Genomic DNA, 15,970 nt, shown 5'->3' with positions numbered 1-15,970 from the left:
CACTTGAAAAAGGGCAGCGAAAGATACAGTTTTATTACACATTTGATATATGTTAAGGCCAAATCCTAACTTGATACTCCAGAGAATGATTTTACACACAGGTTTGAGTTGTGTATGTACACTGAGTGTACACAACATTAGGAACAACTTCCTAATATTGAGTTGCACCCATTTTGCCCTAAGAACAGCCTTAATTTGTCGGGGTATGGACTCTACAAGGTGTCGAAAACGTTCCACAGGGATGCTGGCCCGTGTGGACTTATAGTTTTGTCAAGTTAACTGGATGTCCTTTGGGTGGACCATTCTTGATACACACAGGAAACTGTTGAGCGTAAAAAACTCAGCAGCATTGCAGTTTTTAACACAGTCAAACCGGTGTGCCTGGCACCTACTACCATACCCCGTTCAAAGGCACTTACATTTTCTGTCTTGCCCATTCACCCTCTGAATGGCACACATACACAATCAACACATACCTAAAATCATAATCATTGTAGAGCAAATTATGGACTCCTTTGAATCTGTATATTTCTCCAAAACTCTGTTGTCCTGAGTCTGCACAGAACTGCCAGGACCTAGGATCATTGGAGACACTCAAGTTTTTTAATCCGGTATCTCTCGACACATTCACGAAAATAGTCATGGTCTCTAAACCTTCCAGCTGCCGACTGGACCCTATTCCAACTAAACTACATAGATGCTAGTTCTAGGTCCCAAGAAACAAAGAGATCTGCTGTTTGATCTGACAATTAATCTTGATGGTTGTACAGTCATCTCAAATAAAACTGTGAATGACCTTGGTGTTACTCTGGACCCTGATCTCTCTTTTGAAGAACATATCAAGAATATTTCAATGGCAGCTTTCTTCCATCTTCGTAACATTGCAAAAATCAGAAATGTTTTGTCCAAAAATGATGCAGAAAAGCTAATCCATGCTTTTGTCACTTTTAGATTAAACTACTGCAATGCTCTACTCTCCGGCTACCAGGCTAAAGCACTAAATAAACTTCAGTTAGAGCTAAATACGGCTGATAGAATCTTGACTAGAACCAAAAGATTTGATCATATTACTCCAGTACACGTACGCTACGGTCACAAGACACAGGCCTCCTTATTGTCCCTAGAATTTCTAAGCAAACAGCTGGAGGCAGGGCTTTCTCCTATAGAGCTCAATTTTTATGGAATGGTCAGCCTATCCATGTGAGAGACGCAGACTCGGTCTCGACCTTTAAGTCTTTACTGAAGACTCATTTCTTCAGTAGGTCCTATGATTTGAGTGTAGTCTGGCCCAGGGGTGCAAAGGTGAACGGCAAGGCATTGGAGTGACGAACCACCCTTGCTGTCTCTGCTTGGCCGGCTCTGGCTTACTAGTGCTCTTCCATGCCCTCCCTAGGAGGGGTGTGTCATGTCGTGCCATACTTTTTCGCTATACTCGACTTAAGTGGGTTGAGTCACTGACATGATCTTCCTGTCCGGTTTTGCGCCCCCTCGGGCTTGTGCTGTGGAAGAGATCTTTCGTGGGCTATACTCAGCCTTGTCTCAGGGTAGTAAGTTGATGGTCTGTTGATATCCCTCTAGTGGTGTGGGGGCTGTGCTTTGGCAAAGCGGGTGGGGTTATATCCTGCCTGGTTGGTCCTATCCCCCCCCGTCTCAGCCTCTAGTTTCTATGCTGCAATAGTCTATGTGCCGGTGGGGCTAGGGTCAAGTCTGTCCTATCTGGTGAAATGATCCTGTCTTATCTGGTGTCCTGTGTGAACTTAAGTATGCTCTCTCTCTCACTCTCACACTCACACACGCATTTATATATATATATATATATATATATATATATATATATATATATATATATATATATATATATATATATATATATATATATATATATATATATATATATATATTTGACCCTGCTGGTCATCTATGAACGTTTGAACATCTTGAAGAATGATCTGGCCTTAATGGTACTCTTATAATCTCCACCAGTCACAGCCAGAAGAGGACTGGCCACACTCTCAGAGCCTGGTTACTCTCTAGGTTTCTTCCTAGGTCCCTGCCTTTCTAGGGAGTTTTTCCTAGCCACCGTGCTTCTGCATTGCTTACTGTTTGGGTTTTTAGGCTGTGTATCTATATAAGCACTTTGTGACATCTGCTGATGTAAAAAGGGCTTTATAAATTTGATTTGATGTCTCAAGTCTTAATAATCCCCTTAATCTAAACTGATTGGAGTGGATTTAACAAGTGACCTTTCACCTGGATTCACCTGGTCAGTCTTTCATGGAAAGAGCATCATGTTTTGTGCACTCATTGTATATCTCACGATAGGATTCAGTCTCTGTGATTGGCTGTTGATCATGCTCTTCTTCCTGTCACTCAGGGGGCTGTGAGCCAATCGCGGAGGCTGTTGCAGACCTGGAGGAGCCGCCCCTGCAACAGGAGTCAGCCGCCAAGTTCATGAAGAAGAAACAGCCGTCCAAGAAAGTCAAGCCCAAGACAGGTCAGTCAGGGGATGGACACACACACACACACACACACAAACTCAGACCCCGAGTGTGGAAAGCTCATCTTTAGCTTATGATTCACCCTCCTTTAGCGCGTGCTGTGTATGACTGGTCTCATGTCTGCTGGGGTAGTGCTTATGCTGTGTTCAGGTCGTGCTGATGCTGTTCTCATATTAGGCTCACACTGAGCTCAAGCTCTGTTCGATGTCTTTCTCTCTCTCTCTCTCTCTCTCTCTCTCTCTTCCATCTGGTTCTACTCTCCTCCCTCCCTCGCTCCATCTCTCCCTCCCTAATTGGATGTAATAGCTGGCGAATTGCAATTTTTCCGGTCATTATCAAAGTTGAGATTTTGGGGGGGCGCTCCAAATAGTTTTTTAATCAAATTAATTAAAGCTGTAGTTGGACTGACTGCTGTAACTAAGGAGGAGGCACAGGGCTTTTTTTCTATCCACCCTCAGAGCGGGACGTTTTTTTCTGTTTTGATTTCCGAACGTAATTTGTCTTGACCTATTGTGTGTGTGTGTGTGTGTGTCTCTGATAAACAATCATCAGTCGTAGACAGACAGAAGGGAATTCCATATTAAATTCCCATGTTGACGAAATAGAGACTTAATTGAATAAATGAATGCAACAGACTGAAAGCTCCTTCTGTAGCTGATGAATGTGAGAGGTATAGAGGGAAGGGATACTGCCACACACACCACTCTTTCTCCACATAGACAATCCTGGTTTGAATTGAGCACAAATCCATGTTTGTCTTTTCTAAGATGAAGTTGGATGGCTTTGAAGAACACTAAACATGAGTGGTTAGACGTGAGCAGATGGTGTGTGGGTTGTGTCGGCAGTCCATGTGCCTTTTTGTGTGGTTAATCCACCCAGGCGTCGCCGCTAATGAGCTGAGCCCCACTGAGGAGGTGTGGGAGACACAGACAGGCGACGCTTGGGGATCGTTAAGAACACACGCATACACACTACACACTCACATAAACACACGTCCATGAGACTCACACATTGCTCCATGAGACACACACACACTTCCTCTACATAAAGCCCACACACATACTCTGGGCACATGCATTTACATCCATACGCTCGATCACACCCAGATACAATTGAACAACATAAATTTTTTAGACCTCTTAGATCAAATGCCCGTCATGTGCACACAAAAGGGATGCGGTGCAATTAAAAATCCATTCCACAAGCCAATTAAAAGAACCAGAACAAAAACACAGAGGAAAAACAAACAAACAAAATATGTGCATTTCCCCTGTTAACGCTAATGAGAGAGAATACCACACAGACCCCCACACAACACACACACACTGAGGTAAGAATCTGTGGAGTGGTTACACCATGATTCAGAGTTGTATTGGATAGGCCATGTTCTGGCTTTTCATGTATATGACTTAAGCCTTCCGCATGCTTCGGCTGGCGAACCGAACGAGTGTGCTTGCATACTCCCTTAAAAGACCTTCTCTTGAAAAACGAGAAAAAGCAGCAATAGTACTGTTTGTCTATATTGAGACCCCGTAGTCAGTATACACATCCTCAAAATAGTCTCAATTATTCTAAGATAACTCAAGAAACCAGTAATTAATTGACATTTTTGACGAGATCTTAGTCGCGCAATTTTACATATAACTAAGATGTTTGGTACATTATTTCTGAAGTGAATTTTTTTGCATGAAAACGATTCGGCTCTCATTGAATGACAACAAACACTTAATTGAAGAATCCCTACTGTTGACCAATCACAGACGAATTGGCATAGACTTCAGCTACCGACTTCTGCTTGCCTCAAGAAAAAAAATGTGTGTGCACAAAGAGCCGAAAAAACCCTTGCCGAAGACCAAAACGTAACAAAATGTTTCGGATGGGAAGCATGCAGACGGCTTTACCAAAAGAACAGTGAGATGGATGGTTCCCTTTCTAGAGTCATTTAGGGAGAGTGGCCCACTGAAGTCAGTGATGGTCAGGCTCTATTGAGGACGCCTCTTGTGGTGCAACCCATCTGGCCTCTATGGAGAATCAAATCAAACTTTATTTATTGCATTTAAAATCGCAAAACACTACATTAAAACAATAAATGACAAAAGGGAAAGCAAACAGGAAGCCGTAAAGAGGATGAATAAAATACCATAAGAAAAAAAATTGCTTATTAAAGGCCCGGCTAAAAAGGTGGGTTTTTATAAATGATTTAAAAACCTCATTGGTGTCTGCCCCTCTTACTTGACAGGGCAAGCTGTTCAATAACTGAGGGGCTTTACAGGCAGCCAGTGTAGTGCAGATAAAACTGGAGTGAGGTGTTCATGCCTTGGAGTGTTGGTTAAAATGTGAGCTGCAGTGTACTGTACAAGTTCGCTTTTAATAGTAGAGTCTGAGCAGCTGGAAAGGAGGGTATTACAATAGAAACAAATGCATGGACCAATTTTTCAGCATCTGGAAAATTCTGGAAATGTTCCTGAGATGGAAGGATGCTGTTCTGGAAATGCTTTTTATGTGGTTGTCAAAAGTTAGGCTGGGGTCAAAGGTGACACCAAGGTTTTTAACAACCATGTTTGGTGTGATGGGGAAACCATTCATGTTAAGAGTAAGTTTGGATACTTTATTTACAGTGAGGAAAAAAAGTATTTAGTCAGCCACCAATTGTGCATGTTCTCCCACTTAAAAAGATGAGAGAGGCCTGTAATTTTCATCATAGGTACACGTCAACTATGACAGACAAAATGAGGAAAAAAAATCCAGAAAATCACATTGTAGGATTTTTTATGAATTTATTTGCAAATTATGGTGGAAAATAAGTATTTGGTCAATAACAAAAGTTTCTCAATACTTTGTTATATACCCTTTGTTGGCAATGACACAGGTCAAACGTTTTCTGTAAGTCTTCACAAGGTTTTCACACACTGTTGCTGGTATTTTGGCCCATTCCTCCATGCAGATCTCCTCTAGAGTAGTGATGTTTTGGGGCTGTCGCTGGGCAACACGGACTTTCAACTCCCTCCAAAGATTTTCTATGGGGTTGAGATCTGGAGACTAGCTAGGCCACTCCAGGACCTTGAAATGCTTCTTACGAAGCCACTCCTTCGTTGCCCGGGCGGTGTGTTTGGGATCATTGTCATGCTGAAAGACCCAGCCACGTTTCATCTTCAATGCCGTTGCTGATGGAAGGAGATTTTCACTCAAAATCTCACGATACATGGCCCCATTCATTCTTTCCTTTACACGGATCAGTCGTCCTGGTCCCTTTGCAGAAAAACAGCCCCAAAGCATGATGTTTCCACCCCCATGCTTCACAGTAGGTATGGTGTTCTTTGGATGCAACTCAGCATTCTTTGTCCTCCAAACACGATGAGTTGAGTTTTTACCAAAAAGTTATATTTTGGTTTCATCTGACCATATGACATTCTCCCAATGATCTTCTGGATCATCCAAATGCACTCTAGCAAACTTCAGACGGGCCTGGACATGTACTGGCTTAAGCAGGGGGAAATGTCTTGATTTGAGTCCCTAGCGGCGTAGTGTGTTACTGATTGTAGGCTTTGTTACTTTGGTCCCAGCTCTCTGCAGGTCATTCACTACGTCCCCCCGTGTGGTTCTGGGATATTTGCTCACCGTTCTTGTGATCATTTTGACCCCACGGGGTGAGATCTTGCGTGGAGCCCCAGATCGAGGGAGATTATCAGTGGTCTTGTATGTCTTCCATTTCCTAATAATTGCTCCCACAGTTGATTTCTTCAAACCAAGCTGCTTACCTATTGCAGATTCAGTCTTCCCAGCCTGGTGCAGGTCTACAATTTTGTTTCTGGTGCCCTTTGACAGCTCTTTGGTCTTGGCCATAGTGGAGTTTGGAGTGTGACTGTTTGAGGTTGTGGACAGGTGTCTTTTATACTGATAACAAGCTCAAACAGGTGCCATTAATACAGGTAACGAGTGGAGGACAGAGGAGCCTCTTAAAGAAGAAGTTACAGGTCTGTGAGAGCCAGAAATCTTGCTTGTTTGTAGGTGACCAAATACTTATTTTCCACCATAATTTGCAAATAAATTCATTAAAAATCCTACAATGTGATTTTCTGGATTTTTTTTTCTCAATTTGTCTGTCATAGTTGACGTGTACCTATGATGAAAATGACAGGCCTCTCTCATCTTTTTAAGTGGGAGAACTTGCACAATTGGTGGCTGACTAAATACTTTTTTTCCCCACTGTATGAGTTTCTTGTGGCCAAGTAGCATAATTTCTGTCTTATCAGAGTTTAAAAGCAAGAAGTTGGTTGTCATCCAGTGTTTAACATCTGTGATGCATTTCTCAAGGCGGGCTAACTGTGACGTATTGTCTGGTTTAGCAGATAAATACAACTGAGTGTCATCAGCATAGCAATGAAAGTGCATGTTGTGCTTACGAATGACATTACCCAGGGGTAGCATGTATACTTCAGGAAACAGCAGAGGGAGCACGCCCCTATCCACATCCAAGGGACCACAGTGGAGAAGGTGAAAAGCTTCAAGTTCCTCGGCGTACATATAACTGACGATCTGAAATGGTCCACCCACACAGACAGTGTGGTAAAGAAGGCGCAACAGCACTGACTTGGCACCTAAAACCCTCACAAACTTTTACAGATGCGCAATTGAGAGCATCCTGTCGGACTGTATCACCGCCTGGTACGGCAACTGCAACGCCCGCAGCCGCAGGGCTCTCCAGAGGGTGGTGCGGTCTGTCCAACACATCACCGGGGGCAAACTACCTGCCCTCCAGGACACCTACAGCACCCGATATCACAGGAAGGCCAAAAAGATCATTGATTACAACAACCACCCGAGCCACGGCCTGTTCACCCCGCTATCATCCAGAAGGCGAAGTCAGTACAGGTGCATCAAAGCTGGGACCGAGAGACTGAAAAACAGCTTCTATCTGAAGGCCATCAGACTGTTAAATAGCCATCGCTAGCCGGCTTCCTCCCGGTTACGCAACCCTGTACCTTATAGGCTGCTGCCCTATAGACATAGACTTGAAATCACTGGCCACTTTAATAATGTTTACATATTTTTGCTTTACTCATCTCATATGTATAATACTGTATTCTATTCTACTGTATTTTAGTCTATGCCACTCCGACATTGCTCGTCCTAATATTTTTTATTTATTTATAATATTTACTTTTAGATTTGTGTGTATTGTTGTGAATTGTTAGATACTACTGCACTGTTGGAGCTAGAAACACAAGCATTTCGCTACACCCACAATAACATCTGCTAAATATGTGTATGTGACCAATAACTTTTGATTCAATTTTGATTTGATTTATAGTGAAAATAAAACGGGTCCAAGCACAGAACCTTGAGGAATGCCAAATTCAACCTTGGAACGTTCCGATTAATTATCACCCAGCTGAACAAATTGATACCGCTCGGAAAGGTATAATTTGAGCCAGTTAAGAATCTGTCCTCGTAGACCAACCAAGTCTTCTAACCTCTTAATGGGGATAGCATGATCAATAGTGCCAAAGGCAGCAGCACTTAAATCTAAGAGAACAAGAATAGCGACATGACCACAGTCAGAGGACAGCAGTAGGTCATTTACTACTTTAACTAGTGCCGTCTCAGAGCTGTGAAATGGTCTAAAACCAGATTGGGCTACAGTATTCTGTAGTATCTTATTCAGCAGCTGGGCTACAGTATTCTGTAGTATCTTATTCAGCTGCTGGGCTACAGTATTCTGTAGTATCTTATTCAGCTGCTGGGCTACAGTATTCTGTAGTATCTTATTCAGCTGCTGGGCTACAGTATTCTGTAGTATCTTATTCAGCTGCTGGGCTACAGTATTCTGTAGTATCTTATTCAGCTGCTGGGCTACAGTATTCTGTAGTATCTTATTCAGCTGCTGGGCTACAGTATTCTGTAGTATCTTATTCAGCTGCTGGGCTACAGTATTCTGTAGTATCTTATTCAGCTGCTGGGCTACAGTATTCTGTAGTATCTTATTCAGCTGCTGGGCTACAGTATTCTGTAGTATCTTATTCAGCAGCTGGGCTACAGTATTCTGTAGTATCTTATTCAGCTGCTGGGCTACAGTATTCTGTAGTATCTTATTCAGCTGCTGGGCTACAGTATTCTGTAGTATCTTATTCAGCAGCTGGGCTACAGTATTCTGTAGTATCTTAAAAAGGAAGGGGTGGTTTGAGATCGGCCTATAGTTCTTAAGATCATCTGGATCAAGTGTTTTTTTTTGTGTGTGTGGTTTAATTACAGCCAATTTGAGAGATTCAGGAACTATCCTCGATTGGAGAGATGTGCTTATAATGTTGAGCATTGGTTTGCGTATTACCTGGAGAAGTTCTTTGACCAGCTTTGTGGGTATGGGGTCAAGTTGGCAGGTGGTAGGCTTGTTGTGCATAATAAGTTTAACCATGTCATCATGGTCAGGGGTGTAAAACAGTCCAGAGTAGCTGTGGTCTCCTCATAATTCTGTTGGGTTTGTGGCATATTAGACGTATTAGTCGAGATTTTAGCTCTAATTGTGGGAACTTTGTCATTAAAAAACTTAATCAAATCATTACAGGTGAGGCTAGAGAAATGCTCAGGGCAGGCTGGGGCGTGCTTCTCTGTGAGGCTGGCTAGGGTGCTAAAGAGAAATCTAGGGTTATTTTTGTTATCTATTAATTTAGAGAAGTAGGCCACACGCACAGAGGCTAGGGCTTGCTTGTACTCTGTGAATCTGTTGGATAGGTCAAAGAAGCATTCCTTCACTCAGTCAATCCTGCTTTAGAAGCCTCCTGGACTGGTCCAGACCTATTTAATAAAGAGAGTTCGCTTCGACACGCATATACTGTACGTTGACTTTTTGAAAAACACATGACCATCTGCATTGATGTTGTTTATAAATGATGCCATACACTACTTTTATTTATAATTGTATTTATTTATTGGCCCTCCAACACCCCCCCCCCGCTTCGAGGACAAAAGTACTTTTGTTACAAATACATTTTTAGATAAATGGCATATTATTTATTATTATTAGATACAGTGCCTTCAGAAGGTATTCACACCCCTTGACTTTTTTACATTTTGTTATGTTACAGCCTGAATTTAAAATGGATTAAATGTCACTGGCCAACACACAATACCTCATAATGTCAAAGTGGAATTATGTTTTTAGACATTTTTACTAATTAATTAAAAATGAAAAGCTGAAATGTCTTGAGTCAATAAGTATTCAATAAGTTCAGGAGTAAAAATGTGCTTAACAAGTCACATAATTAGTTGCATGGAATCAATATGTGTGCAATAATAGTGTTTAACATGATTTCTTTATGACTACCTCATCTCTGTACCCCACACATACAATTATATGTAAGATCCCTCAGTCTAGCAGTGAATTTCAAACATAGATTCAACCACAAAGACCAGGGAGGTTTTCCAATGCCTCGCAAAGAAGGGCACCTATTGGTAGATAGGTATAAATTATAAAAAGCAGACATTGAATATCCCTTTGAGCATGGTGAAGTTATTAATTACACTTTGGGTGGTGTATCAATACACCCAGTCACTACAAAGATTCAGACGTCCTTCTGAACTCAGTTGCTGGAGAGGAAGGAAACTGCTCAGGGATTTCACCCATGAGGCCAATGGTGACTTTCAAACAGTCAGAGTTTAATGGCTGTGATAGGAGAAAACTGAGAATGGATCAACAACATTGTAGCTACTCCACAATACTAACCTAAATGACAGAGTGAAAAGAAGGAAGCCTGTACAGAATACAATTATTTCAAAACATACATCCTGTTTGCAATAAGGCACTAAAGTAAAACTGCAAAAAATGTGGCTAAGAAATAAACATTATGTCCTGAATACAAAGCGTTAGGTTTGGGGGAAATCCAACACAACACAAAACATCACTGAGTACCACTCTTCATATTTTCAAGCATGGTGGTGGCTGCATCTTGTTATGGGTATGCTTGACATAGTGGATAGCCTAAATTTACATTTTAGTCATTTAGCAGACGCTCTTATCCAGAGCGACTTACAGTTAGTGAGTCCATACATTTTCATACTGGTCCCCCGTGGGAATCGAACCCACAACCCTGGCGTTGCAAGCGCCATGCTCTACCAACTGAGCTACATGGGACTACATGATGACTTGATGACAGCCAAGTGTCAGCCAAGTGTAATTGTCTTAGACATTAATCAGGTAGCATCGCTTTCTCCAGTCTGAATTATCCTCCATCCTCTTCGTCCTCTCTTTTGAATCCTGTCTGCTCCAAACAATCTACCAACCAGACCCCCATACCATACCATGCTCCAGGGGTGGGCGGGCTGCATGGGGTTTACCGCCGGCAACGGATATCTGTCTGTCTGAACTTCCTGTGGGCTTTATAGCCCACCTGAGGGGCGTCTCTCTCTGCCTCAGTCTCGCACTCTCTCTCTGTATCGCTGCCTCTGTCTCTCTGTGCCTCCCCTGTCCTCCCACTGTCAAACGTCATAAAAACAGAAAACGGAAATAATCCCTAATTAGATTTGTTTGTAATGGAAATCAGAGGAGGAACTGTGTGGTTTGGGTCTTAAAAGAGAGCGAGAGAGAGGGCGCTCTGTCCAGGCATGTCCCTCTTACAACCAAACCACCGCCCATCAGGGAGTGAGAGAGAGGTGGAAAGAGAAGGACATACAAACCAATGTACATACAGTGGGGGAAAAAAGTATTTAGTCAGCCACCAATTGTGCAAGTTCTCCCACTTAAAAAGATGAGAGAGGCCTGTCATTTTCATCATAGGTACACGTCAACTATGACAGACAAATTGAGAATTTTTTTTCCAGAAAATCACATTGTAGGATTTTTTATGAATTTATTTGCAAATTATGGTGGAAAATAAGTATTTGGTCACCTACAAACAAGCAAGATTTCTGGCTCTCACAGACCTGTAACTTCTTCTTTAAGAGGCTCCTCTGTCCTCCACTCGTTACCTGTATTAATGGCACTTGTTTGAACTTGTTATCAGTATAAAAGACACCTGTCCACAACCTCAAACAGTCACACTCCAAACTCCACTATGGTCAAGACCAAAGAGCTGTCAAAGGACACCAGAAACAAAATTGTAGACCTGCACCAGGCTGGGAAGACTGAATCTGCAATAGGTAAGCAGCTTGGTTTGAAGAAATCAACTGTGGGAGCAATTATTAGGAAATGGAAGACATACAAGACCACTGATAATCTCCCTCGATCTGGGGCTCCACGCAAGATCTCACCCCGTGGGGTCAAAATGATCACAAGAACGGTGAGCAAAAATCCCAGAACCACACGGGGGGACCTAGTGAATGACCTGCAGAGAGCTGGGACCAAAGTAACAAAGCCTACCATCAGTAACACACTACTCCGCCAGGGACTCAAATCCTGCAGTGCCAGACGTGTCCCCCTGTTTAAGCCAGTACATGTCCAGGCCCGTCTGAAGTTTGCTAGAGTGCATTTGGATGATCCAGAAGAGGATTGGGAGAATGTCATATGGTCAGATGAAACCAAAATATAACTTTTTGGTAAAAACTCAACTCATCGTGTTTGGAGGACAAAGAATGCTGAGTTGCATCCAAAGAACACCATGCCTACTGTGAAGCATGGGGGTGGAAACTTCATGCTTTGGGGCTGTTTTTCTGCAAAGGGACCAGGACGACTGATCCGTGTAAAGGAAAGAATGAATGGGGCCATGTATCGTGAGATTTTGAGTGAAAACCTCCTTCCATCAGCAAGGGCATTGAAGATGAAACGTGGCTGGGTCTTTTAGCATGACAATGATCCCAAACACACCTCCCGGGCAACGAAGGAGTGGCTTCGTAAGATTTCAAGGTCCTGGAGTGGCCTAGCCAGTCTCCAGATCTCAACCCCATAGAAAATCTTTGGAGGTAGTTGAAAGTCCGTGTTGCCCAGCGACAGCCCCAAAACATCACTGCTCTAGAGGAGATCTGCATGGAGGAATGGGCCAAAATACCAGCAACAGTGTGTGAAAACCTTGTGAAGACTTACAGAAAACGTTTGACCTGTGTCATTGCCAACAAGGGGTATATAACAAAGTATTGAGAAACTTTTGTTATTGACCAAATACCTACTTTCCACCATAATTTGCAAATAAATTCATAAAAAATCCTACAATGTGATTTTCTGGATTATTTTTTCTCAATTTGTCTGTCGTAGTTGACGTGTACCTATGATGAAAATTACAGGCCTCTCTCATATTTTTAAGTGGGAGAACTTGCACAATTGTTGGCTGACTAAATACTTTTTTTCCCCACTGTATATGAACTCAAAGAGAGAATTTCCAGGATGGTGGGGGCACACAGCACACAGGCGAAAGCAGAAGAAAGGAGCTAAAGAAAGAAATCAACTTACACCTCTATACCTCCCTCCTTCATCACTGTAGACAAACCACACACACCTTCTACTACCTGTGGCAGACTTAAAAGTAATTAGGCTCCAACTAACCCCCCTGTTAGGGTGTATGGGAGCCAGGAAGCACCTCTAGTACAGTTGAAAGGCTTCAAAAGGTGTCTTGGAAAGAACTGTGCCGCTGCTCACTCTCCTTCTCTTCTCTAGCGGCCTGGTTGAAAGAGAGATGAAAGGGAGAGTGTCTCCTCTCTTCTTTCCTCCTAACCCCCCACGGCCCACCTGGGATCACAGGGACGCCACCTATACCAGACACACACACACAGTTTAGAGACAGAGAGGCGTTGGCCCCCCTGTTCAATCAAAACTGCTAACAGAGTGTATGGTAGCTGAGACACAAATACATTAAAAGAGGAATTATGCTAACTTGTGTTCCTGGAAGACTGGGTTAATTTCAACGATCAGTCCCTGTCTACAGTGACATGTCACCAACATGCCCTCTCAACTTTCACTGAAGCAGCAATACTTTATTGAACAGTACTCTGTCACAGTGGATCACTGAAAGACTCTCTCCCTCCCTTTATTTCCTTGTTCCCTCCATCATGGCCTGGAGGAGACGAGGAGGAGTGGAGGAGGGCGGTGTGTTTATAAGGTCAGCTCCTCTGATGGCTCAGCCCAAACAGCCGAAAGCCAATTACCCCCGAGTCAGTCTCCGGTCAACAGCCACACAATGCAGCTATTATCCATTAGCCATTAGCATCCTCCCATTCTCATGCCTATACTGCTGCCTCAGACCTCACCATTCAATTACCTTACTGTCATCTAGAAGCTGCCAGCTACCGCAAATACAGGGCCACGAGGTTTGTTCCATTAGCCCCATATTATTAGCCTTTTGCTGACATGTTACACTCCTATTACTCAGAAGCAGAAGCAGTGATTGCTATTTGATATCAGTCTTCTACGACCAGACATTGACTGTTATCCTCATACTGCAAGCCCTGTAACAGTTTTGCTCATCCCCTTACTGTGTCTCCAGGGCTGTGGCCAAAGTATATGACCCATGGCTCTCTGCTCAGCATGGGGGGGCCAAAAGCTTGTGCAAACAGTTTTCTGGGGGGGGGAATGTGGAAGCGGGAATTTGGGTCTGTTTTATGTTTTTGTTAATGGGGGCTGAGTAGGGAATAGAGAGGCCTTCGATGCCAGACGCCCACGTCAGACACACACAAACACACACACACACAACCACACCTTCGCATCTGTGAAGACACTTAGAGATAAAGTGTGTGTTTTGTCCAAGTGTAAGTGTGTTTATGGTAAGTGTGTGCATGTGTAAACTCAGGAGCAGCATAACCTGGGTAGTGGGGCTCAGAGAGCTAGCCCAGGGGCTGCTGGAAGCATCCACACTTTGGGATAGAAGAGGATACCAACTTTATCATGGTGTCTGTCTGTCTGTCCCTCTGTCCGACTGTCTGTCTGCCTCCACAACCACTAGACTGTAACACCCATAGCACTATGTCATCTGTATGTCAGAATATTCGTCGTCAGATGATGTTTGTGATTGTACAACCATCTATACGGTCTTTAAATTGTGTAAGCCTTTAACCATCCGTTTATGAAGTACAGGAGGATGTAACCAATAGATCAGGAGGATGTAACCAATAGATCAGGAGGATGTAACCAATAGATCAGGAGGATGTAACCAATAGATCAGGAGGATGTAACCAATAGATCAGGAGGATGTAACCAATAGATCAGGAGGATGTAACCAATAGATCAGGAGGATGTAACCAATAGATCAGGAGGATGTAACCAATAGATCAGGAGGATGTAACCAATAGATCATGTTTTAGGCAGCAGTGAGCTACTGCTAGAGTAGATGTGTTAGCAACTCCATATCAATGCTGCCGCTTTCCATGTGTTTAACACAGCTTCGATGGCTGGCTCAGGCTCCATTGATTGGGAGTGAATGTGATGCCTGGTGTTGTAATGTGTCTGTAATGTTTCCCTAATGTTTCTGCCCTACTTTATCTAATGGGTTATTTTTAGCGCCACGCGGCTAATGCTAATGATGATTTGTGCTAACGCTGGAGATGATGACAGTGCCCCAGACATGCGGGCAGTCAGGCAGGCCAGCTAGCAGATTGGGTTGCACTGATATAGAGGGTGAGAGATGTTGTCGGCTTGCTGGGAGAATGTCAGGAGATTTTGTGGACGTCGGGAGACTTTTGGGACCACCGCAAGACTTCTGTGAGACTGCAGTGAAAATGTTGAGAGTTTTTGAGACCGTTGTGCGAATGGTGTGAGACTTTTTTTTTTAGAAATTACATTGTGAATAGTGCAGGAAGTTTCTACTAATGTAGCACTGGGGCGTTTTAGACCGTTGAGAGACTGTATTGAGAATGTTGTGACTTTGTTCAAGACCTGTTGTGAGACCTGTTGTCATGAAAACGTTATCGATGCGCCTCAAACCATAGATGGTGATGTCATCCCACTCGTCTCCCACCCACAAATCCTTATTATCTATCAGCCAATCAAGACCCTGACTCTTACTTTGACTTCCTGTTCAATAGATATGCAGTAGGATCTTAATTTGATCCCCCTTTTGCAGGAAAACTTTATTGCAATGCAGGAAATATAAAAACTTGTAGTGTATTTGAGATTTAAAAAGGCTTCTGAAGTCTGTAATTTTCAGACTTGATTTTTCCTTATGAAAAATGTATCAACCCCCCAAAAAAGTCAATTAATTATAATCCACATAATAATTCATATTTCCTGTTGCTGCAGGATTATTTTCCTGCTGTAGCACACTGGCTCAAATTTAAGATCCTACATCTGTAAATAGTCCACATAGCAAGAAATTAAGTGGCTGAATTGTAGGCTCTTACATTTTACCTAACAATCAACCAATCAAATCTCAGATTCCATCAGTTGCCCAATCACAGGCCCTTCTCTGGCCCTTCCTTCTCACATTGTTTTTTCAGCTGGTTTTCTGATTTGTCCTCTCTTTTTTTGTGTCAAAACGTTCCGAGTTTAAGCCCATGCTGTTCTCTCCCCCTCTATCAGAGCAAATCGGCACATCTATCCCATTTTGTACACACATCCC

At 42.9% G+C, this 15,970-nt stretch overlaps 1 protein-coding gene across 1 annotated transcript in view; it reads left to right on the top strand.

The window, feature by feature from the left end:
• LOC311140352 (protein PTHB1-like) overlaps positions 1-15,970 on the top strand; it is a gene marked incomplete at its 3' end in the record, with an annotated part of 154,458 nt that overhangs the window by 80,947 nt on the left and 57,541 nt on the right. The window contains exon 20 of the mRNA XM_084175375.1: positions 2,375-2,494. Coding sequence (XP_084031501.1) covers positions 2,375-2,494 — 120 coding nt within the window. The remainder of the gene's footprint in view (positions 1-2,374; positions 2,495-15,970) is intronic.

The sequence above is a fragment of the Coregonus lavaretus genome (assembly GCF_964263955.1).
Source record: "Coregonus lavaretus genome assembly, chromosome: 13".
Taxonomy (NCBI): domain Eukaryota; kingdom Metazoa; phylum Chordata; class Actinopteri; order Salmoniformes; family Salmonidae; genus Coregonus; species Coregonus lavaretus.
The sequence above is the reverse complement of the archived record's forward strand: the minus strand, read 5'-3'. Positions and strand labels throughout refer to the sequence as shown.